At 33.8% G+C, this 25843-nt stretch overlaps 1 protein-coding gene across 1 annotated transcript in view; it reads right to left on the bottom strand.

Moving 5' to 3' along the window:
* GABRG1 (gamma-aminobutyric acid type A receptor subunit gamma1) overlaps positions 1-25154 on the bottom strand; it is a 74265-nt gene extending 49111 nt beyond the window's left edge. The window contains exons 1-2 of the mRNA XM_008701439.1: positions 25051-25154; positions 11946-12094 (exon numbers count right to left, since the gene is read on the bottom strand). Coding sequence (XP_008699661.1) covers positions 11946-12094; positions 25051-25154 — 253 coding nt within the window. The remainder of the gene's footprint in view (positions 1-11945; positions 12095-25050) is intronic.
* Positions 25155-25843: the final 689 nt, after the last annotated feature.

Genomic DNA, 25843 nt, shown 5'->3' with positions numbered 1-25843 from the left:
TGATCGGGGGTATAAGAAAGTTAGAAAGGAACGATGAGATCTAAAGAAAGAAAAGCAGTGTAGTATCTGCATGCCCACTCTTTAGTGTGTTTAGGATATTTTAATTTCTCGTGGGAATAACTCACATCAAAAAAAAAAACTGACTGGGCTAGAGGGATCTCACCAGTTTTTTGATGCAAGAAAGTTGTACACCAGGAGCATGATCTTGTTGATGAAAGGAGCTAAGGAGGATGGAAGATAGAACCATTTCGATTTCCTATGTCAAGGAAGTAAACAGTACAAAATGCCTATGAACAAACAACAAAAAACAATCCTACCCTCCTACCCATAAAACTTGTTATTTATACAACTGCCTCTCAAAGTATGTCAAGGGCCGGTTCATGTGTGCTGGAAATGAAGTGAAAACTAACAAAACAAATGTTTTAACTGCACCCAACTAAATGAACATAAAGACCATTCCTCTTCGTATCTCCTGCATATTCCCATCACTAGGAATCTAGAAGAGTTAAACAGAATAAAAGAGCAGATCACACCTCCCTTCCTCACACCACCAAGTCCCTCTCTAATGGCATTTGTCTGCCCTGTGTCTTGGGAGAGTGATAGCATTAATTCTGTTAAGATATTAATTCCTGGATTAGATCAAACTATATGAATTACTAAAATTGCTTGGAAAGCCATAGACTCTACCTGAAAAGTTGTTAAGAAATAGAAAAAGACTCAATATATAGTAGTTGAAAATTTACTGGAATTATACAACGTTAATATCAATTTGCCATTAAATTTAGAAGTCCTCAGTAAGTTGATTGTATAAGTTTTCATAGCATCAATGAAGAGTAAAGATGCTAATGAAATTTTGGACAGAAAGGAATGCCTGCAAAGAGCACCTCAACAAGTAAGACATTCACTATGTATACTCTGAGGTGCACAGATAAAATGCTACTATGCACAGTATGATTATCACGGTTCTTAGGACATGTTTAATCTATACTATTAAACAAAGTGATGATTTTCACAGATGTACATGGAATTTGAAAGTCCATATCTTGATCTGTAATAATGTACTTAAAATGCTAAATTGATGAAGTAGAACTGTCAAAATACCTACACATGGAATAAAGAAATATTATATACACTGGCTTTTATTCAGCAAATATTCACTCAGCAAACAGTAAGTGAAACTTTAAGTTTATGCTTCAGGCATTGTTTTAGTGACCAGGGATATGGTGCTGTCTACTTTCAGGAAACTTATTTACAGGAAGAAAAGAGAGTATCAACGAATAATAGTGAAGTATGATGAGTAAAATGGAAGTACAGATTTCTGCTTCTTACGATGAATAATTGGTATCAAATTAACCATCTCAATGAACATGACTATATGATTTACTTAAAATTTTTTTAAAAATTATTGAAAATCTCACAGCAGCTAACAAAATCAGGATTTGATGCAATAATTTCCTGGAAGGAATGTAGACGCAGTAATGTAAGCTTTGCATTATACTGGCTACTTTTCCCCTTTGGTGAATTTGCTGTTCTACGGCATAAGAATTGAAAAAGGACAGTGGCTTAGAACTTGCATCTGTCTCATTGGGCTGGAGAGACAAAATTGGAGTTAAGGGCTGTCAAGACAGCCAAGACTTCCCTGCAATAAAATGAACAACAGAGGCTTCAATCAGACATTCTACATGCAATTTCCCCTCAAGGTATTTACTAATTCTTAAATTGTGCATATGCACAGTGTGATGCTAAGAAACCAAATATAAATCAGCTGCTAAGTGTCTAAAATAATATGGAGAGATTTCAGCTATTTCCGGCATCTCTGGGGCCATTAAGGAGAGGGGTTCCTAGTACAAACCTCAGGATATCTGTTGAGAGACTTCAAATGGCTATGCCCTGGGAAAAAGGAAAGTTTTACAAAAGGAAATACACCGGTTTGAGCCAAATGAAGGCGATTTCCTTTACTTGACCCTACTATCGAAACTTAATTAAAATCCTCTCTGGAAAGAAATAACACATCTAAATCTCCATTATTTTTAATATAATCTACATTCAATAAAAAATTAACATACAGTAAATGAAACTGAGACAAATCACCTTAAAGCAGGAGATAAAATGAAAAAGAAAAATTTCTTAAAAGATTTATTTATTTATTTATTTGACACAGAGAGAGACAGATAGAAAGAGAGCACAAGTCGGGGGAGCAGCAAAGGAAGAGAAACAGGCTCTTTGCTGAGCAGGGAGCCAGATACGGGCTCGATCCAAGACCTCAAGATCATGACCTGAGTGGCAGGCAGATGCTTAACTGACTGAGCCACACAGGTGCCCTGATAAAGAAATTTTTTAAAAAGTCACACAAGTGATCTAGATATTGTGATTATCAGACTTTAAAATAATTACAGTTAATATATATAAGAAAATGATGAAAAGATGGCAAATTTGATAAAATACTTGAAATACTTTAAAAATCAGATGCAAATACTACAAGTAAGAATTATGAAACTAGAAAAGGGGTCAGTAATAAGAAAGAGAATAAATGCAGAGAGAATCAATGAAAATTATATAAAAGTGTATGAGACATACTGGACATAGGGAAGTGTCAAAGGTGGGCAATTGGAGTCACAGAGAAATTGAGACACAAAAAATATTTGAAGAAATATTGGCCAAGAATTTTCCAGAAGCAGGGGCGCCTGGGTGGCACAGAGGTTAAGCGTCTGCCTTCGGCTCAGGGCGTGATCCCAGGGGCGTTATGGGATCGAGCCCCACATCAGGCTCCTCCGCTATGAGCCTGCTTCTTCCTCTCCCACTCCCCCTGCTTGTGTTCCCTCTCTAGCTGGCTGTCTCTATCCTGTTGAATAAATAAATAAAATCTTTAAAAAAAAAAAAAAGAATTTCCAGAAGCAATCAGAGATTCCAACAAATAGATTCAAGAAATCCTGCAAATACCAAAAACACAACAAAAAAGTATGGCAACTTATATGAAACTGCAGAAAACCGAAGACAAAGAAAACCTACAAACAGAGATAAAAAATAGTTTATTTCTAAAACAGCAACATTGTTGTTGAAAAGTGATTTTTTTCAACAGAAATAATAGAATTGAGAAGAAAATGGAGTGAGATTTATAAAGTTTGGAAAGGAAACAGCAGCTATCATGGGTTTAAATATTCATTGAAAATATCATTCAATGAAGGTGATATAAAAATATTTTCAATAAAAACTGAAATAATTTTTGCCATGAGATTTACACTGAAAGAAATACTGAAAGGAATATTTTTCTAAATGGAAACACAGTATGAAGAAAGAAAAGACTATCAAAGGGAGTAATCTCTTGGTAAATGTAATTGTTTTTAAACACCTTAAAATAATTTTGTTATTTCAAAGTACAGCATAAAAATACGTGGATATAATATCATAAAAAGACTAGAATTTCTGTGGTAAATGGCTTGAAATGTCCTTGAATTGTGATAAAGTTATTGGCTTATGATTAAATCTAATAAAGTAAGAATACCCATTTTAATCACTAAACATGATAAATCATATTATATTTAATAAGATAATATAAAGAGAAAATAAAACTATAACTACATGATGAATTCAAATGAGGGAAAGAATAGAGGAAAAATAAAAACTGGTGTAGAGCAAATTAAGCAGATTAGAAAAACAAAACAAATATAAAAGCAGTAGATTTTAAAATATATATACAATAATTATCTTAAATTTATCTGTACTAGCCACTTTGTTTAAAAGAAAAAGATTGTATTACTTAAGTAAACAAAATCCAAATATAAAACTTCTATTCAATAAAAAATCATAAAAATCCTAAATTTGTATGTATCTAAACAGTTTCATTATGTATTAAGCAAAAACTGAATGACTTAAGAAAAATAGAAAAATTAATAGTTTCAGTTAGATATTTTTAATATAAAAATATAAAAAAACACAAAAAAGCTGATATATAGGTCATTTGAGTAACAAGAATAATAAACTTGACTTGAGTATGTTCTTGGTGGAAAAATCACATTAAGTTAGGTATCAATAACAAAAATATATCCAGAACACAACCCAGTTTTTTTTTTTTTTAAGATTTTCTTTATTTATTTGACAGAGATAGAGACAGCCAGCGAGAGAGGGAACACAAGCAGGGGGAGTGGGAGAGGAAGAAGCAGGCTCATAGCAGAAGAGCCTGATGTGGGGCTCGATCCCATAATGCCGGGATCACGCCCTGAGCCAAAGGCAGACGCCCAACCGCTGTGCCACCCAGGCGCCCCAACACAACCCAGTTTTTTAAATTAAGCATTATTCACTTAAACTAGTCAATGTGTCCAAGAAGTAATTATAAAGGAATAAATTGAAAAGCTAAAGCAAGGTTTAGAGGTAACTTGTATAAGTTTGTTATGTTTTCAATTCCTAATATTTCCTCCAAAAACATGTAGAACAACAAAAAGGGAAAAATACAAGTACACAAAAACTGTGGCCTCAGCATAACTTGAAGACAGAGAATGCCCAAATTCTAAAACAACCGTAAAAGAAAAATAAAAAACAAAAATGACCAAATCCTGGCAAAAATCTCTCTCAAGCTCTTTCTCATCTCTGTTCTAATGCAAGAATTTGTGGTAAGCAAAGCAGACTAAGATAAACAGGGGAAGAGAGGAGAGAGTTATAGATGTAAGAGGACAAGTAGAGAGAATGAGTGCCATAATTCTGAAATAGTTTAAAATGTGTCCTATGACCAGAACCAGAACTAACAGGAAAGCTATCTACAAATATATGTGATGTGAAAGAGCAGTCTCCAAAATAAGTAGTTTTGGGTGGAAAAAATGTCAAAAAGGAAAAAAGAAGTGGGCTTTAAAAATTAGGTGGTGAGCAGGAAAAGAAGCAAAGGGGGGAATTTCATGTTCCTACAAGAAAAGAGAACCAGTGAATTGGAAATCATAACATCCATCTCCTAGCATGAAACAAATATGCACCACCTACAATGCAAATTCATTTAAAGTATCTGGCTTTGCTATAATGACATAAGAGAACATCAATGAATTAGCAATCTTAAAAAACACTTACAAACTAGAAACACAGTAGGGAAAAAAAGGAAGAGATCCATACAAAATTGTTGCAGAAATAAGAAATCAAGACCCAGGACAAATCAACTATGGAAAATCTCTTCAAAAAATACTAACCAAAAAAAAAAAAAAAAAAGTTGTAAGACAATACTCTAAACGGTCAAATGTATTCAAACAACAATTTGAGGATAAGGAAAAAAACCCTTGAGTCAGAAATTCAGAAAATGAGTAAAGAAATGTCCTCCTTCCATCACACACATGAAACAAAAAAAGGAAGAAATGACCAGAGAATTGACTGAACTTAAGAAAGAAATACAAAAAGACAAAATTACGAGATGATCAAGAATGATTACACTAAAACAACAAATAATAGGCAGGGCAGGGGGAATCAAGAGAATATAAGTGAGATAAAGAGAGAATTCAGAGAAAGAGCGGCAAACAGAAGGCAGGCAGAGTATGATTGATTAGCATATGCATAATTGAGACCCGTGCAAAAGAAACTAAAGCAACGAAGAGAACCAATACTCAACACTAGAGTGGGGAAGGAAGGAAGGAAGGAAGGAAGGAAGGAAGGAAGGAAGGAAGAGGAAAAAAGAAAAGAAAGAAAGAAAAGAAAGAAAGAAAGAAAAAGAAAAGAAAGAAAGAAAGAAAGAAAGAAAGAAAGAAAGAAAGAAAGAAAGAAAGAAAGAGACAAAGAGGAAGAAAGGAAAGGAAAGGAAAGGAAAGGAAAGGAAAGGAAAGGAAAGGAAAGGAAAGGAAAGGAAAGGAAAGGAAAGGAAGAGAGAGAAAGAAAGAAATTGCACTTTTAAAAGACACATCAGTAACCTAGAAGAAAAGTTACTCAAAAGGAACAACTCTAAGAAAATTCCTAGTATAAGTATTCAATTGTAATAAAGAAAATTCAAAAGGCCTTCAGGAACAAAAAGATGAAATAAGTTATGAGGGCAAAAGAATTGGATTGGCATCAGATTTCTCAAAAATGATACACAAAGCAAGCAACTTTGAAATAGCCTGATAAAAGGAAAACAGTGAAAGGAAGCTTAAGCCATATGCAGCCAGTCTGTCCCACAAGCATCAATTCAATGGAAAAAAAGGTTTTGGCATATAAAAACTTCTTGAAAAAGCTACTAGTGTAAGACAGGACTAGAAAAACTTCAGAAAAAAGGCTGATGGTGAGTATTTTAACATATGTCAAGACAGATTAAATACTAAAACAAAAATCAAAACAAGAGACTAAAACTAATTTACAACTGTTATAATTCTTGCAAAGCAGAAAATATGTTGACTAAAAATAATAGAGCAAAGGAGAGGAAAAAATAGAAAAAGCTCACTGTTCTATGCACAGTAGGTGGGATTTAAAGGATACCAATGACAACTGATAATCGAAAGAGCAAAAGGTTAAAAAAAAAAAAAAACAGGGACTAATGCCATTGGGAAAGTTAAAAATATGAAGGTAAACTACAACAAAAACATAGAACTTCCAAAATAGTAAACTAAAAGTATTATCAGTTGAAGTGCAAGTAATCTACATCTCACACAGAAACACAGCAAATATAACTAAAATATTATGGAAGTGTTGAGAACAAACTTATCAGTCATATCCACAAATGAAATGGAATTAATTTATCTATGAAAAGAAAAAGATCTTTTCATTTTAGCTCACAAAGCAAGACCTAATGAGATGCTGTGTACAGGAGGCACAGCTAAAATGAAGTGATTCGCGAAGGCAAAAATTAATGGGGAAGGCAAAAAGATACCAGGCATTTAGAAACAATAAGAAGCAACAGGAAATTATACTTCCAATGAAGCATAATTTAAGTCAAAAAGCTTTAAATGTGACAATTAAGGTCTCCTTTTAATGTTTAAAGCCGTAAGTCATTATGAAGATATCACACAAGATACTTATAAACCGAATAACAAAACAGCTACTGTTGAGGCAAAACCTACAAAAGAAGTAAGAAAACATGGATAGTAATATGCCAAAAACTTAGAGTGAAAGTAAATCATTCCCATATTAGATTACTCAGTATTATGAAGATGTTAGTTCTTCCAAAGTTAATTTACAAATTTAACACAATCCCAATAAACATACAAACAAGTTTTGTGGGGTTTTTTTTAATGGAGCTAAATTTATTGATAATAAAGCCCATATATTTTATTTAAAAATGCAAAAATAGGGTGCCTGGGTGGCTCAGTCAGTTAAGCATTCCACTCGATTTTGGCTCTGGTCATGATCTCAGGGTTGTGAGATCGAGCCCCATGTGGGACTCAGCCCTGGGTGTGGAGCCTGCTTAAGATCCTCTCTCTCTCTCTCTCTGCCCCTCCCACCCCCTCTCTCCCTCTCAAAAACAAACAAACAAAAACAGCAAAAATAGCCAGAAAAACTGAAAGGAAAAACAAAACAAAATGAAAATATGAGGTGAAACTAGCCTTACAAGACACTAATACAAAATGTTTTAGTCTTGGGGTGGCTCAGTCGGTTAAGCGGCCGCCTTGTCTCAGGTCACCATCCCAGGGTCCTAGGATCAAGTCCCGCATCTGGCTCTCTGCTCAGCGGGGAGCCTGCTTCTCCCTCTGCCTGCTGCTCCCCCTACTCATGCTCTCTCTGACAAATAAATAAATAAAATCTTTTAAAAAAATGTTTTAGCCTAAATATACTGTTGAATCTCTACTATTAATATAGTGTGGTGGCAAAAAAACAGATGAGAGAATGGAACAGAAAGATCAGAAATAACCAAAGTTCATAAGAAAATGTAATATATGAGAAAGTGGGTGTCTCAAATAACAGAAGCGAAGATTGATTTCTTTCATAAATGATGCTTAGCCAACAGAAAAGGCATTCGGTAAAGAGAAAAATTAGATTCATACTTGGTACCATGCCATAAACTCCAAACGGATTAGGGAATTAAATATAAACAAAAAACCATGAAAGTACTAAAAGTAGATATGGATGAATTCCACTCAAAGTGAATATAACCAGAAAATACTTGAGCCGAACTGTATTAAAAATGAATAAAATAACCATTGAAGGGAATAGGAAAGATAAGAACCTAAGTTAACTTTGTTGAGCAATATTTTAATTATACTCTGTAAAGCTAAAGATGAAAACAATTGTACTTGAGCGTTTAATCTAGGTAATTTGTTTTCATAGACAAGTGACATATCAAAATTTTAGAACTACATTTTGTATTTACTGGAACTGAAAAAATAAGAAAATATACTATGGATAATCAGAGCCACGTGTCTCACTGTTGGAAAAAGGAATTACAAATAAAGAGGAAACACTAGAATGAACCCCATGGTGTTTAGTTCGGAAGCAGAAATATCAATATGAACTCTTGGTTTATAATACATGTCAAAAGGGATAGATATAGAAATATAGATGCCTGTGAATGTGTTTGTAGAACGTATATTTTCTACTTCTACTCACTGAAATGGTTAAGTAGCAGTAACATCCAATATTAATGAATATACCTACTGCCCTGATCTTGATTTCTAATACCTTGGAGAAGTGGTGAATTTTATTGCTTGGATCAAGATGAGCCTGGAATATCTTATGTACTAAAGTGTAAGGATGTGATCAGAAAATGATGGGGACATATGAAGGGACACAGAAGCCAAACTGTAGGAAATACCAGTGCCAAATTTATTTTCAGCAACAAAATAATAATAGTAATGGGTTAGAGCTATAAAATAAAACATGTGTAAGTCCATACTGAGTATAAATGAATAGATAAATAAATGAGGATAAGCCACAGCTCTTCCTTATGGTAGAATTACAAATAATATGCATAGAAGGAGTGATAATAATAGTGAGTCACCATTTGGCAAAGAGCACGGTAATAAATACTGTTACAGATAAGAATCATTGATGGATACTAGCTTAATGGACAAACGTGCTGAGAAATTTTTGCATAGTTGACTGTCCTCCTGACAGTATCTCCTCACAACATATGTATTAATCTAGAAGGGGAAAAATAATAACTTTACAATGAAGAAACCTGGAAGAAACTACACTACACCAAGTGATTTAAATTAATTTTGCCAATAATAAGATATACTATCATGTACCTCCTGATATAACACACTGAAAGGGCACAACATCACTTCTATGTTATCCTTAGTAAAAAGGTGCAAACTCAGTGGAATAACGAAAATGTCAAACTGACAGACATTCCACTGGCCAGCTCTCTTGAAATTTATCAAGTTCATGAAACAAACAGAAAAACAGAAATTACATCAGATTGGAGGAAAATAAGGACACATGAGAACAAAATGTATTGTGTGATCTTTGTTGTTGTTCTGAAACAGATAAAAAGACATTAATGAGGCACCTGCCATAACTTGAAGGTTTGTAGAGTATTTAATGGTATTCTTGATATTATTTTCTTGATTTAGGCTTTTTATGGTTATATAAAATGTTAATATTATAGTTAAAGGGTTTGTGGAAATTCCATGTATGGATACTATTTTATTAAGTCTAAGTTTTACCTTAAAATTAAATAATTAAAACAATCTAAGAAAACAGCAAATTGGATATGAGGAAATTAGGTTAACATAGTAAACGAAATGTCATAAACCAATGAAATTTAAGAAAATTTTTCAGGGCCCATGGGCAGCTCAGTCAGTTAAGCTGCCGACTCTTGGTTTCCACTCAGGTCATGATCCCAGGGCCTTGGGATTGAGCCCACCCGCCCCACTCCCACGCTCAATAGCCTACTTGTGGATTCTTTCTCTCTCCCTCCCTCTGCCCCTCCCCCTGCATATGTGTGCACACACTCTCTCTCTCAAATAAATAAGTCTTTAAAAAAAAAAAGAAAGAAAAGAAAAATTTTCAACAGAGAAAATTGACAAAACCAAATTTTGATTTTATAACAATACTAATAGAACTGAAAAAGTCTTTCAAAATTGATTCATAAATGAAAGAACAGATTACTAATATCAGAAATGATAAAGAGGAAAAAAAACCTCAGATACTAAAAACATTAAAAATATCACAAATGTCACAAATGTTAATATGAAACAATTTAACACTAGTAAATTTGAAAATTTATATTCCTTAAGAGGTTCAGCTTACTAAAACTGACTATGGAAGTAATTGAATTATTAAAAATTCCTCCCAAATTAAATGCTAGGCTAGCATGACTTCACCAAATAATTCTCCCAAATATTTAAGGAAGTAATAGCATTCATTTTAGATAAACTCTTTCAAAGGTGCAAAGTGAGGGAAAACAGAACTCATTTGTAGATGTTAGCATGATCTTGGTTCTAAAACTGAAAGAGACATTACAGGAAGTAAAATAAATGGCTAATGTCCTTCATGAACATAGATGTAAAATTCCAAAACAAAATATTATTAAACTAAATCTAGTGATATTTTTTTAAAGTTACCATATCACAACCAAGTACCAGTTATTACAGAAATGCAAATTTTGTTTAAGGTTTAAAAATCAGACAGTTACTTGCAGAGCAAATGGTAAGTAGAATAGAGGGCAATATACAATAGATATGATTATTTCAATAGAGGTACAGAAATTATTTGAAACATTAAGGAGGAAAAAAAATCTAGCAAAATAAGACGAGAAAGGATTTACAAAGAGTGGCTTTAAAAAAGAAGCCCTAATGGGGTGCCTGGGTGGTACAGTCATTTAGCGTCTACCTTCGTCTCAGGGCGTGATCCCAGATTTCTGGAATCAAGCCCCACATCAGGCTCCTAGCAGAGGAGCCTGCTTCTTCCTCTCCCACTCCCCCTGCTTGTGTTCCCTCTCTCGCTGGCTGTCTCTGTCAAATAAATAAATAAATAAATAAATAAATAAATAAATAAATAAATAAAATCTTAAAAAAAAAAAGAAGCCTACAGCAATCATACCTAATAGTGAAAGATGAATTGCTCTTCCCGATATCAGGAACAACCCAAAACTATTCAAAATTTACTCTAGTCTTAGCCAATGCAACAGGGCATGAAAAAAGTATAATTTTGGAAATAAAATAAAATACTCATTATTTGCAAATAGACACTATTTGCAATGCAGTCATTATTTGTAAGTCATTACCCTATCTTTGTAGAAAACCTACAAGAATATAAAAATAAGTAATTAAAATTGATAAATTTCAGAAGGCTTCTGTAGACAAAATAAATATGCAAAATAACTATTTTTTCTATATACTGCTAATACAAAATTAGAAAATAAATTTTTAAAAGTCTATTTACACTTGCAAAAAAAATTCCAAATATATAGAATTAAATCTAGTAAAATATATTCAACACTTCTTCACAAGAAACAATAAAAATATGTATAAATAGAGAAATGCACGATGCTCATGAATTTAGTATAGTAAAAATTCAATATGGTAATGATTTCAATTTCCCCATATTGACCATAGATTTAATGCAATCCCAATGAAAATGTTGGCTGGTTTACAATTTTTATTTGTTTTTAATAAGTCATGGGGGGGGGCTTAGAAGTTAATTACTGTAAAACTTATACATAAATCCAAATGACTAAGAAAAACAAAGTAGGATTACCTGCACCATTACCGGCTTATAATTAATTAAAACAGGGCTGCATCGGCACAAAATTAGAACACTGCTTACCTTTTAAATATTCTCTATTATGAAATACCTCTCAGCTTTTCAGGCAGTTTTATCAAAACTTCGCTGTTATTCCCTTTATGGTAGCAGTTGTAAAATAATTACATCAAAAATATTTATATGCCTTTCTTCCCACATTAGACTGTGAATTTCTCAAAACAGTGCCAATTTAATAATTATCAAACCTAGCAGTCTCTGGCATACATCAGATACTCAAGGAATATGAGCTATATGATTAAAATAATGTCAGTAAATAAGCTTTTCATAGTCACCAAAATCCAAAACAGATAACTCTAACTTACCTCCTATATCTGGGCGAAGTTTATTGTCATAGCCTTGAAGCAATGAGTTGAGAATTTGTGTTATATCTCCTTCATGAATCTTTGGTGCCAAGACCCAGGTTTTGTTCACTGTTAAATCCTCATCATCTTCATCATCTACTTTATCAACGCTAAATAATTAAAAAAAAAAGATAGGAAATTCAACCAAATTTTGTATTGACAAACACAGTTTAAGGTAATCATAATTTTTATGGTCATAGATTTGTGCAGTACACAATCTGCACAACTGTATGTGGTGACTCTAAACCACCACACCCAAAAATACAAAATTAAAAGGTGAATAAATACAGGAAAAGTTGTAATAACTAGTGAGATATTTAAAAATGCATGTGTAGAAAAGGAGAATAAAGGAAAAAGTATTGAACACATCTATCTTTCTTCCTTTCAATTCAGAAGAACTCAGGCATCATATTGTAATAACTTTGTCAGAGATCGTCTTGTCATCAAATCATGAATGGGTGACTCAGCTGCCCCATATATGGAGGAGGACATGACTCTCAAGTTTTATGACTAGAACTGCGACTTTAGAAATCAAATAACACCATTGCCCTTATTTTATAAATGAGAAAACTAAAGACAGTAGGGAACTAGCCAATCCACAAACTCACTTATTAGCAAAACCGAGAATCAACTCTCCAGTTAATGCTTCTCACTATATCCCTGTGTTTAACAAGCATATGGATTCACCTTAATTCTGCACCATGGTAGAAAATGCAGCAATATAGATATTCATCTACAATTCATCAAAAGTAACAGACTACACTTTTCTTTATTACTCATAAAGAATGCCATCTTCAAATGAGTATGATCATCCTTGACTTAACAGCTACTCTAGTAAATCTCAGTCCGCCAGTGAAAAAGTGTTCAAAGACTAAACACTTACATTGGTGAAATCAGATAAATCCAAAATACATGAGTTATTTACATATGTTTCAGAGATAGGCTTCCCCCTAGCAGTAAACATGCAAATTTAATTCAGTATCTTGAGCTGATTTTTCTACAGTATCCTTTTAGATTTCTTTTGCTTTGGACCTAAAACTATTAGCTAATGCAGCCCTCACCATCTTTATCTTTTAAAAAAAAATTTTTCCAGGGGCACCTGGGTGGCTCAGTCAGTTAAGTGACCCACTCTTGATTTTGACTCAGGTCATGATCTAGGGTCCTGAGATCAAGCCCTGCTTCAGGCTCCCAGCTTAGCAGAGAGTCTGGTTAAGGATTCTCTCCCTCTCTTTCTGCACCCCCCCCCCATTCACATGCACTCTCTCTATCTCTCTCTCAAATATATACACAAATCTTTTTTAAAAATTTCCAGGTTTATTGAGATATAATTGACATATATTATACCATAAATTTAAGGTATACAACAGAATGATTTGATATATATATATATAGCAAAATGATTACCACAATAAGTTTGTTAACATCCACGCTTTTTATCCTTAATGAGTACAAATTAACATTATAAATTAAAACCACCTTTAAGATATCTGCTACCTCATTTCTTCTCCATAGTAATTCTATTGATAATTATTACCAACAGATAATGGGGTGGACTATTATTCTCAACATTTCTTCTCTCCTTTCTGTCAGAGAATTATCCTTTTCACTCCACTGACTTCTAACTTGGTCATGTGACCTGAAATGCTCCTTCCTGCCGGAGGATTATACTTCCCTGTTCATTGAACTCAGGCGTGGCCTTGTGATTTGCTTTGGCTAATGGAATATATGTGACATGCATCACTACCAAGCAGCAGATTTAATACTGGGGCACAGTTCACCATATCTCTCTTGTCCTTCTGCCAAAAGACCAGCCATACACAGAGGCTATCTCATTACTTCACCCCCAGAGTGAAGACACCATGGACAGAGCCACAGTTGCCCTACAATGGACATGTAGCCTGAGTGAGAAATCAACGTTTAGTGTCGTAAGCCACTGAGATGTGAGGGTAGTTTACTACCCAGGACGCAATTTAAATTCATATGTGGACCCCTACCGTACATTTAGTTAACAGGTTTTTAATGAAGAGCTTATTTATATTAATTGTTCTGTTGTATTTAACTTTAAAATGTATATACTACTGAAATATAGTTATATGATTTATTTAAAATAATTTATTTCCTTCAGTAAAATATATGCATACACACACACACACAAATTCATTCATAAACTAAAGCACTGAAAATACTGAGGTATTAAGAATCCCTGCTGGTGTGTCCTCCAGGAAAGTTATCCTATCTAATTAGAATTGCTAAGATATTGGCAACAACCCAAATTTTAGAGCATCCATTTAGCTTTAAATCCCAGTTTTATAGAATGAAACATCTGGTGGTTAGAGGCAGGCCACTGCACATATAAGCAGTTGATCTTTCTTTGAAACATGATTGTAGTCAAATGGAAGTTTCCAGGAAAAAAAAATAAAAAGCTTTTTCTATTTTTTAACAGTAGCAACATCCTGATAATCCAAAAGCACATGCTCACAGTGATTTATATTCCCCTCTTCCCAGCTAGCTCGGAGGTAATACGAGAACCTCAGTGCTACCACAAAGCTAACTGCCCTCATTTTTGGCAATAATAGAAGGAAAATTTCATTATAGTTAATTTTTCTACATCTTCCCTCCAAGCTTTCTAAATTACCTTCAGAATATTCATTAATTACATTAAGGTCTTACTGGTATTATTTTGGTGATTAAAAAGTACTTGTCATAATTTAAAAAATAGTTCACATAATTTATCTGATGTCTCAATATCTTTCCAGTCTGCGGGATTTTTGTAATGTTAATATACATTGAGTGACTTCATTTTGGGGAAAGAAGTATGATTTTCTTAGGTAACACTGTGACTTTCTTGACTCGTGCTCAAGCACTTCTTTTAAATAATTTGAATAAGTATAATTTTATAATTAATGGAAATACATTTAGACCCCTGAGTATAAAATTTTAGTAACTGTTATTTTAAAGATTAATGTTTTTATTGTTACTGTCAACCACTGAGTGCCTATAGAGCACCATTAAGTTCTTACCATGTTTCAGGAATTGTGTGCTATGTTCTCTCCACATTTCATGTCATTTAATCCAGAGAAATCCCCTGAAATAAATATTAACATTTCTACTTTACAGATGAGAAAAAATAGACTTATAGAGTTTCTAGGACATACCCTATGAAATAATAGAACCAGGAAGATTAACTTAATTTGAAGACTGTTCTCTCTCTCTCTCTCTCTCTCTTTTTTTTTTTTTGGAAGTTTCCATAGCATCATCTCATTTTATCTTTATTAAAATATCCAGGGTGGTTGGACTGTGAGTTTTCTAATTCATAAGAATGCAGCAACACTTACGGTAGGTAATTAGTACATTTGGATTGTGCATGGGTAGGTTGCTAATCTCCATCCTTGAATTCTGAAAGGTTAGAATAATAATTTCAGGGAATCACACACACGTTCTCTGATGAAAAAGACTTTCTAACATGTGTGATTAACTTCCAATCCAACACTTTAATTCATTTATAGAGGAAATATCATGTAGTACAAATGTGCTAACTTCTGAAAATGCAGACAAAGTTGTATTCCTGATCTAAATTATCTTATTTTCTAATAAAAGAGAAAACTACTTAAACAAATGGTATAGAAAGCCATCATATGCAAAGATGTTTATTACAATATTACCTATGATAGCACAAATTTTAAATACTATAAATAATTATATAACCCTATGATGTAATGGATATATCCTCTTGACTGATTTTGTGAGTAGTCTGTAAAAAATAGAAAAATATTTTCATATTTTAATGTTATATGGAAAATAACATACAACAATTTGTTTTTACCAAAACCTATATACAAAACGGCTGAAGATTTAATGGGAAAGTGGCATAATAAGTACACTGAGCATTCTACACTAGTGGGGCAATAGAAAATTGAATTTTGTTGGTGTATTAATAGTATGCTACAGTCTTTCTGTAGAATTTTGTAATATAAATACATGAAAAGGAGGTAATTTGTCATTAATGCCTACCTAAAAATGAGCTGCCTTTTCCTATAAATCAGATAATGTTTTGAAATAAATTTCTAATCATAAAATTAAATAATTAAACAGAGACTTTTATGGAGAGAAGCAGAACTTTATGTTCTGCCAAGAAAACAACAGTGGCAGCCCTGAAAATCTGCTACTTGGTTCTTCCATGGGAACAGAGTTGACCGACACCCAGCTGCCAGCCCTCCAGACCAGACCTGCATCCGCACCAGACCCAAGCTTCCCCGGGCTTCCCGCAATAACTGAACATAGAGGCAGTCCTAGTACGCACCCATTTCTGCAGGACTAGGGACTCCTCTAAAGGGCATCTCATGTTGGACAACTCTCACTGGCCTGGTCAAAACTTTATTAGAAGGGCTATATGGTCTGAGACTCTTTTGACACAAACTCCCCACCACCACCACCACCACCATGGAGGTGTCAGACCTCCATTATCATCTGAGGCTCCTCTCAGCTTACTTCCTCTTCCTCCTGTTTATCTTACACTGGCATTTCTTTAAAAAATCTCTTACATGTCTAATCTCATCTTGGCATCTGATTCTCCAACGCTTCTGCTTCTCACATTTTTTAATTGACAGTGCTAATTATTTACTTAGGAAAATTTTTGAGTCACCTACATCAGTGTTGGTATGTCTTTTTTTTGTCTAAGCTATTTTAAGACATTATACAAATCAATATGTTTATACAATAAGTTATTGTATGTGAAAAAGTACTTTAATGAGTGTATTACTATTCCTAATAAAACAAGCAAAAGTTTTGAACTAGTAATAACTAAGACAGGCTAAGTAAAACAAGGTATGTTACACCATACAATTATAAAGAGAATTCATCTTTATAGCTAGAGAAAAATAATATAAGTCTACAGCAAGTCAATTAATATAAACTGTCTTTTATAAAAAGGCTAAACATTCATCAGGGTTTACCCAGGATGGCTTTGATTTACACCTGTTGTCCTACAATAATAATAGCACCCTCTTTCACTCACAAAATGGCCTAATTTGGATGATAAATTATATAGTCATCCTTTATATAGTTCATATAAAGGTGACTGCAAATGTCCTGGTTCTGACACCTGCGGAAAATTCTTCCATTAATCTGTTTAGACGATGGAAATGAAACTCCAAAGCCAGGCCTCATCTGTGAGCTGTTGCTCATGACAGATTAGCATTTGTTTATAAACATCAGATATGTTTCTGTAAGCATAAGTCAAGTGACAAGTTCCAGGAAAGAAATAGACCTGTTCTAATGTTTCTGAGTAGAAGATATCCTAATGCCAAAGTCCACAGGAGCTAGCTTTTAAAGAGTAGATATAGCTATTGATTTTAGATCTGAAATTAAAAGACGAGAAAGTAAAGTAAAAAATTAAAAAATGAATTTTCTTGTTTTCTTTTTTCCTTTATAGTCTAGCTGCTAAATTCTTTTGTACAGAGCTCCTTTCTACAATTGTAGCTCTGAATCATTTTTATTATTTGTAAAAGTTAGTAGGGAAGCAAAAGAAGTAAAAGCATGACAGGATTATAGATCTGAACATTCAGTTTTAGAGAGGTGAAATGATAGTCCACTCAATTCAATGTTTTTTTTTTTTTTTTTTTTTTTTGCACAATGGAATATGGGAGCCATCATTTAACACACATAGAGAAGAATACTTAGGAAATTTGAGGAAGGAGAAGGGAGCCTAGCCTAGAATATTAAGTAAGTGTGTTCCACTTTGTGTTTCTAAAAAGTCCAGGGCTTAACTCTCCCAAAAAATTGATCACATTGCATCTTAATTAACTACCTTATTTATTTATGACCTTCTCTAAGCTCATTGAAGGTAAGGGTTAAGGTTTTCAATGTGGTATCTTTGGCACATAGCCCAATGCCTAACACATGGTAGGTGTCTAATAAAAATATTCACTGAATAAATGGAAAGAATATTAAAACTCATTTTGCTATTTGCAGGTAAAATTACAGTGAATCAAGAAAATAAATAACTAAAAACTATCACTATTGGCCTAATAGGAGAATTTATTATTATAGCTAACTTAATATAAAATTAATTTTAAAAAAACCAAGTAACTTTATGATACTAGCACTAACCCCTCATAAATAAAAACAAAAATATTTCTTTCACAATAACAGTATGACTTATAAAATTATTAAGAGGAAACATAATAGGGAAGGTATAAGTCTTATGTGAAAAAAAATGAAGAATGTAAAAACAGAAAAGAAATAAAGGCAAAATAAACATTTTGGCTATGAAACAACATTGTTAATATATTATCCCCAAATTAGCTTATAGGTTTAATGAAGTTTTAATCAGAATCCCATAATTCAGATGTAAGAGGTTAAAATCATAACTAAGTTGAAGAATCAATATGGGAGTTTACAAGAAATTATGGAAAAAGAGAATTGTTAGATGAAACTTGCCCTGCCAAAATAAAAAGAAAACATATTTTTTAGAGGAGGGAAAATAAACCATAATTTTCATTAAGTCTATTAAAAATGACCATTGGGTTGAAAGTATATTAAACACCAAATTCTCTATTGTTCCAACTTATATACATAGGTCCTGACAGAATATAAATTAGTCTTAGAAACAATATAATTCTTTATGACATTTGCATTCTCTAAGCCTTCAATGCTCTTATGCATCAGATAAATTCTATAAGTCTGCTTAAATTTTGCAAAGTGGAGGCTTATTAAATTAGAAAGCATATTGAAAGATCCTAAAATTAAACTGAAGAAAGAAATGGCAATTAGTTCCTCTGAATGCAGAAAAATATACCTCTTTTCCTAAGTCTTGGGATCACAAAATGAGAGATTAAAATATTTTCACTGACACAAGGATACCTTCAGACCCATTCACTTAAAAAGGAGAGAATACAAATGCATAGAACAGAAACAGCAAAACTATCTTTCTAGTCATTCCAGGTGTGACAGTTTGAAGGTTTTTCAAAAAGAACTGTTACTAAGGAAATGACAACCCAAACATACACTCATAAGCCACCTGCACAGAACCACAAAATAGTTTATAGAACATACATGTCTGAGTAACACTTAAATTTAATCTCGCCAATATGGTTACTTTGTTCTAGTCAATATGGCTATTCTGTGGAAAAGGCAATCATTACCCAAAACACTCTTCTCCATGTGTTGAAGATTATTCTGGTAATTATACATATCTAGGATGACTGAGAGGTGAGTAATGGCCCTGTATTTAAGCAATTCACAAATTGTGCAACTGCAAGTAATGCTCCTAGAAATCTACTCGAATATTAACTTGTCCAGAATCCTTGATTCTGGCAGTCTTAAAGCTACCTAGAGAACCAAATCACACCCTGATCACACCAGTATTAAACTATTTATATTAGGCTAACTATATCCTAATCATAGCCTTTCTGATATGCCCATGTAGTTGTAAGTTAGAGTGGAGGGTCTTTATCAACATTACTTCTCTGTCCTTAATGCCTAGTGCAATCTCTACTACTGTGTTACTCAATGTATTTGTTACTCAATGTATTTGTCCAAAAATAAGGAGAAATTTAAAATCCCCAAATACATTGTATTTGGGAGAAAAGGATTCCTACATTTCAGAAGTTCACTATTAAACTAAATGATACAGGTTATAACAGAATGTTGCCATTTTAATGCCACAGGTTAGAGGACCAGAGTCAAGGATCTCCCAGAAGATATAGGAATAGTTCTCAATTTCAAAAGGCCTACTAAACTCTGAGACCATTACACTGGCCACGGACTAGTAATGTTATCTCTCTCTCTCTCAATCTCAATCTCTCTCTCCTTCACTAATACTGATCCAAACATACACCCATCACAGCTGAGAACATTCAGTCTTTCCCCAGAGTTGCAACTATGCCAGCTTCCTTGATGTCTACATTATAGCTCCTCTAGAATTCTGAATAGTGAATATAGCATTTTATCATCAACATAAACTACTAGTGTTCAGGTTCACTGGGGACAGGGACTCGGCTTTCTTTGTCCTGCTCATCTAGCATATATTCTGTTACATATATGCCCTATATACAGGATACAAACACTATTAGGGCAAGGATTCTGTCTTACATACCACTGCATCCCCAATTGCTAGAACTCTGCTTAACACACAGTAGGCACTGAGTAAGTATTTGTTGAATGAATGCTAATGCTCAATAAATGTTTACTGAGTGAATTAATAGCTAAGACTATTTCCTGAAACATGAGGCTTCAGTTGGTTAAACTATTTTAGTACAAATAGAATTAGATTCTGAGATATTTAAAAATAGAAAGAGACATAAATTTCATCTGCCTCCCACAGAGTACAAGAACTCTAACAAGCTTCTGCTTGAAGAAGTCTAGTGATAAGGCATCCATTATTTTGTTAGACCTTTTGTGTTGGAAGAAAATCAGCTTTCACATAGCTTTCACTACTCGGTTATGGTTTGTCTGCTCTACCTATGTGTCGTAATTTCAACCATGATTTTATATAGCATTCTTAAAAATATGTTGCTATCTGAGTCCTCAAAAAAACTTATCTGAATTCCAAATTCTTGCTTTTAACTCTTTATCCTATGATATTTTTTCTAGATCAAGGACTCCACGTTGTTGAAGTTTTTCCTAAAATAATTAATCTAGCACTGCACATAATATTCCAGATTATGTGATAGGTACAGAGTAGACTTTTATACCTACCGTGCTTCTATCAGTTGCATTGTCTGTTCTTTCCCTTCCTCATTCCTTCCATCCCTCTTTTCCTTTCCTTCCCATTCATCCATAGTCATGTTATTTGCTTTGACTTAGTTTGCATTTGTCATCTGGAAAGTGTGGTGGTTAAGAATGTAGGCTCTGGGCATAGAACACATGGACTTGTGTCTTGGATTCAGCATTTATCAGCAAGAAGATGTTTAGCAAGTTCCTAAAAATTGCTGTGCTACAGTTTTCCCATCTGCAAGATGGGGAGAAAAACAGTATCTAAGCAGTATTATCCCTTCATACTTGATTGGTTACTTGGCTAAGTGTAACATTCTAGACTGAACATTTGTCTTTATATAATTTTGGAGACATTTCCCCCATAGTCTTCTGGTATTGTGATGGGAAATCTCATGGCTCTCTAATTCTCTTTCCTTGATTGAGATCTGTTCTAATAGCAGACCGTTCTGTTCATCCTTGGAGTTCTGAATGTTATGTTTCCTTATTGTGACTACAAGATGTTTTGCTTTGATAAATACCATAAATCTTGGCCTTAGCAGTGAGGATAAACTGCAAATAAGTAGTACTCATGTCTAGTCTATTTGCCACTGTAAACCCAGCGTGTTGTACTGTGTATGGCACACAACAGGCATTCGAGAAATATTTGTTGAATAAAAGAATGAATGATCTCTCCGGAATCCAAAACATATCTGATAATGCTTAAGGGTTCAAGGACTTTACTGTGCTTGAGACAACTTTAACCAGTATAAATAATACTAGAATCACTGTAATTCTCAGAATATCTGTTTTTATATCTTTTCAGTTAAAATTTTAAGTGCTATGTACTTTGTACAGATTTTCTGTCTTGGTCTTGAAACAAGTGGAAAGGAGAACGTCATTTCCATTTTCACAAATGAGGACTCTCTGCCTCAGAGATTTTCCTGAAATCACCCTAGTGGGAAGTGGTGGAGCTAAAACTAGAATTTACATTCTAATGGCCAAGTCCAGGATTCTCAATTGGTACCTTGTGTATATGTGAATTATTCCCCTGAGGCCCATACATTTAATTTATGCCCACCTTTCCTCTTGCCCTTGTGGCAGTTATTTATCATATTTTGGTAATATCTCAAGAGCTTTTTTTCCCCCACTTTTCCACCCTGCCTTGTCTCCTCTCCTTTGGGACCCTCCTTCATTAATATTTTCTTAGACAAATTTTAATCACCTTTATATAACTCTAAAATATTAGATTAGCCTATTTAATGATTGAATGAAAAGTCGAACATTTCCTTTTGTTGCTTAGGCAAAAGAATGTCTCATAGTATATAATGGAACAAAATAGAAGAAGAATATACCTAAAAGACTATAGACAGAGGATTTATCTATTTCAGTATTTGCATTTTAGTTTCAAAAACATTTTGTCTCTTGTTCCTTCTTTGAATATTTTATTATCATGGAACATCATTACTCAATAGTTTTGTCCTCAAGTTTACATCAGTATTTTATTAGAAAATTAAGTCAAAACTCTAAATGCCTCAAGAAAAATCATTCACTACCACCTCCACAAAATACATTACTGAAATTACTTGAAAATAACATATTTTATAAAGGAAGTATATTTGAATATTTTTATTTGGGAAACTGCTAAATTGTATGATTATTGACTCATGAAATTGGAAAAAACAAAACAAGTTATTTTCTTTGGGTTCTTCCAAATCTCATCACAAATTACTTTTTAGAACAACTAAAACCTCCAAGCACTTTTTTCAACTCTTCTTAAAATCTGATTATAACCAGGTTTTTTCAACATTATAAATAAGTCAAATCAAGCTTTAGAGTTTAACCAACTTGTCAAGATGCCATAGAGCCTCACAGAGAACGAAACACAGGAACCTTGACTACAGCTTTTAGTTACAACAATAGCATAGGCTTTCATAGTTCAGCAATATAAAAATCAATAGTGTCTCTCCTTTATCCATTTGATGGAAACAAATGAGGAAACGAGCTATTGTCTCTGATTAAATATAAGAAATAACAACTTCCAGTTTGGTAAATCCCCACATAGGTGACTTTGAAGATTTATTTTAGAAACCAGCATAAGACAATAAAATTCTTATAAACAGAACGATTTGTGATGAGTTTTAAAAGAAAGGTCCCTCAAAAGAAGGAGAAAGGGAGAAGGAAATATGAATGTAACTGGTTTATACATGTTGACACCCATTATCTCCAGCTAAATATTAAAAGGGTGAAAACTTTACCACAACTGTAGCTACTTTAAAGTGAAGACATAAACTCTCATCATGGAGGCCCTGACAGCTAATTATAACAGCAACATAAAGCCTTATTTTTTAATATTCTTTTATTGATTGGCCAGAATAATCCAAATTGTCTATACCATTATGATAAAATGAATAATTTATCTATTTTAACTGCGTAACACTTCTCTCTCACTCACTCTTACATATGGTGAAAAAAAAAAAAAGTACGTGGAATTCCAATTAGAATTTCACTCTTGAAAACTGCAAAGAAAAGCCAATAAAGCAACCACTGAGTTGTTTTATGTTTCAGTTCAAATCTAAAACACATAGAATATGAAAAATTGTAGAAATCATAAATGATCTCTTACTGCTCTTCATTTCCTACCTGAATTAACTGTTCAAAGAGGGTAAGAACTCTTGACACAGATCATGTCTCCAGACTTCTAGAACCCATCTCCGTCCACTATACTACATAACTCTTTAACTCTGAGGAGCTTGAAGAGAGTTCTGGAGCCAATTACGATAATTGTAATGTAAATATCCTCAAAAACAAAAGCTATTATTTCTTTACTATCTCTTTAGATGTTTTGTTTTAGATATCTCAATAATCAGCTTGTCTATTAGGTTCCAAGGGAAACTTGCACTTATAATGGCAAAGGAGCATACAGGTTGTTATTTCAGAAAATCACTGGGTAAATCTGTTTTTACTTATGAGAATACAGATTCATTTATAATATTATGAAGATGCATGAAAACACTGATACATGATTGACCAAAATGTCTTCTATAATTTTACAATATATTCAAAGAAATAAGCGATTATATTACAATCTGTATACAAGAAATAATTAGTCAGTTGTATGTGCCCATGCAGAATGAATTTAAGTTTCTAAGCTGAAAGGGTAAATAAATTAAAACTGTAATACTTTAAAAAAAAAAATCATGTCAAACCTTTTCTGACAAGTCTAATATTACTTAGCATAGCTTAATCCATTCTCTGTTTTTGGAGAGAAAATACAGTTGTTCTATCTGCTGGCAATGACAAAAATATTCATTCTAGCTATATAGTAAAATTAATCATCATCATTTTTTTTTAGTAATGATGCAAGTAGTTATAAAGATATGTATCCACCTGCATAATGATTGCATTTTACTCTTGAGTTCTAAACATGATCACATAATACAATAATATAATGTTAAATGTGCATTTATATAAAACACAATTACATGATATGAACAGTATGTCCAAGACCTTAATAGTGCCTGTCTCTTAACATATTTTAACTCCATTCAGCCACTACTCCTATATACAGGTACAATACCTGAGCATTTTATTTTTCTGTCAGAATGATTTCAAAGTTTTATTGGAAGATATTACAGCCCAAGGAGCCCAAATCCTGTTCCTGTTAAATTGGAGGCTTGGAGTTGTTAATGTCTCTGTCTCTCTTTCTCTGTCACACACACACATTCATATCCATACAATTTTTTACTTCCTTGTAGACAACCAATTAAAATTAAAATTATTCAGATAGCTCAATAAAATATACATGGTTATCTCTAACTTAAATATAACACACTCTCGACCCTGATTTTTAAGCCATATTTATAATCTCTCTCCATATGTAACTTTGGGTTTTTCCAGAATAGAAAACAAAAAAAATAAATAAATAAGAGAAAAAGCAATATTTGTTTATAGAAAAGCATCATACATACCATGTTGTGTAACAAGTTTCTAAAATAACTTTCTCTTTAAAATGCAGAATTATCCAGAAAGTTCATCAATGACATTCATTCACTAAATTTAGTAGCAAAATCATTTCTACTCCCCCTCCCAGGAACTGAACCTTTACTAGTTTCCACTGTGCCAAGTCAAACAAGCCAAAACAAAACAAAACAAATCCAAAACTGAACTGCCTTCCATGCTTTCACACTTAGGTTCATCTCATCCTATCTGAAAATAAGTATATCTAATCAGAAAATAAAATGATGGTAAAATATCGGGCTTGTGCCCAGAGAAATGCAAATTACTTAACTTACAATGGTTTTCTAAAGAAAAAGAAATGAGGGAGAAGGGGGTTGACCCCAAAGAGTAGTTTTAAGTCCTTGAATTTACTCACCAGTTTCCCAGATGCAGGGTCAATAACAAGAACATCAGCCTCACCACTCTACTTTGACTCCACAGAAGAAAGGGGGAGAAGAGAAAAGCCTTCCAAGAACCCATCAGGATCGCTTTTTCCGTTCAATTCTCCAAGCTAGGACTTTTTCTCCCACCTCAGCAGCAGCCAGGAGAGTACCGCGGGGGAGAGTGTAGCAAGGCTGTACACCTCCCAACCAGGTAGGATGCGACTCCCGGCGGAACTGAGCCGGGGAGCCAATCAGACCCAGAGGATGCTGGCATAAATTATCTGAAAAAGAGTTGGGCCAATCTACGGCCCAAAGAGGCGGGGCTTCTCCTACTAGAAATCGAGCCCAGTGGGGAAAAGGGCTCCGTCTTTCCAAAAGAAAAACAAACCTCTTCTCTCTCGAAGCCTCGGAGAAACGTTTGAGGGAAAGAAGCCTCCCTCTTCCCCCTGGCCTTCCCTCCTGCCTGACACTATTTCGGGGGCCACTGCCTCTTTCTCTCCCGCGTTTGAATTCTGAATCTGCCTTCCCAGAGAGACCCGTGGCAAGCTTACAGTACCTAATCAGTTTTCCCCAGGCTCACGAAGGTTCTGCTAATTTTTGTTAATTATCGTTGTTAATTTTGAGTGTTGGGCGGTGTCTCATTTCGCTTTGCAGTCCCAGCACCTGGCACAGTGCCCGGCACAAATGAGCTCTCGGGAGATGCTGAATATCTAATTGAATAAATGAATGAGCGGGCTCGGTGCATTCCTGGTAATCACGTTTCCAACCCCCCTTCCGCTGCCTTTA

This window comes from Ursus maritimus, unplaced genomic scaffold (assembly GCF_017311325.1).
Source record: "Ursus maritimus isolate PB19 unplaced genomic scaffold, ASM1731132v1 scaffold_8, whole genome shotgun sequence".
NCBI lineage: Eukaryota > Metazoa > Chordata > Mammalia > Carnivora > Ursidae > Ursus > Ursus maritimus.
This window is presented reverse-complemented; position numbering and strand designations above follow the sequence as displayed.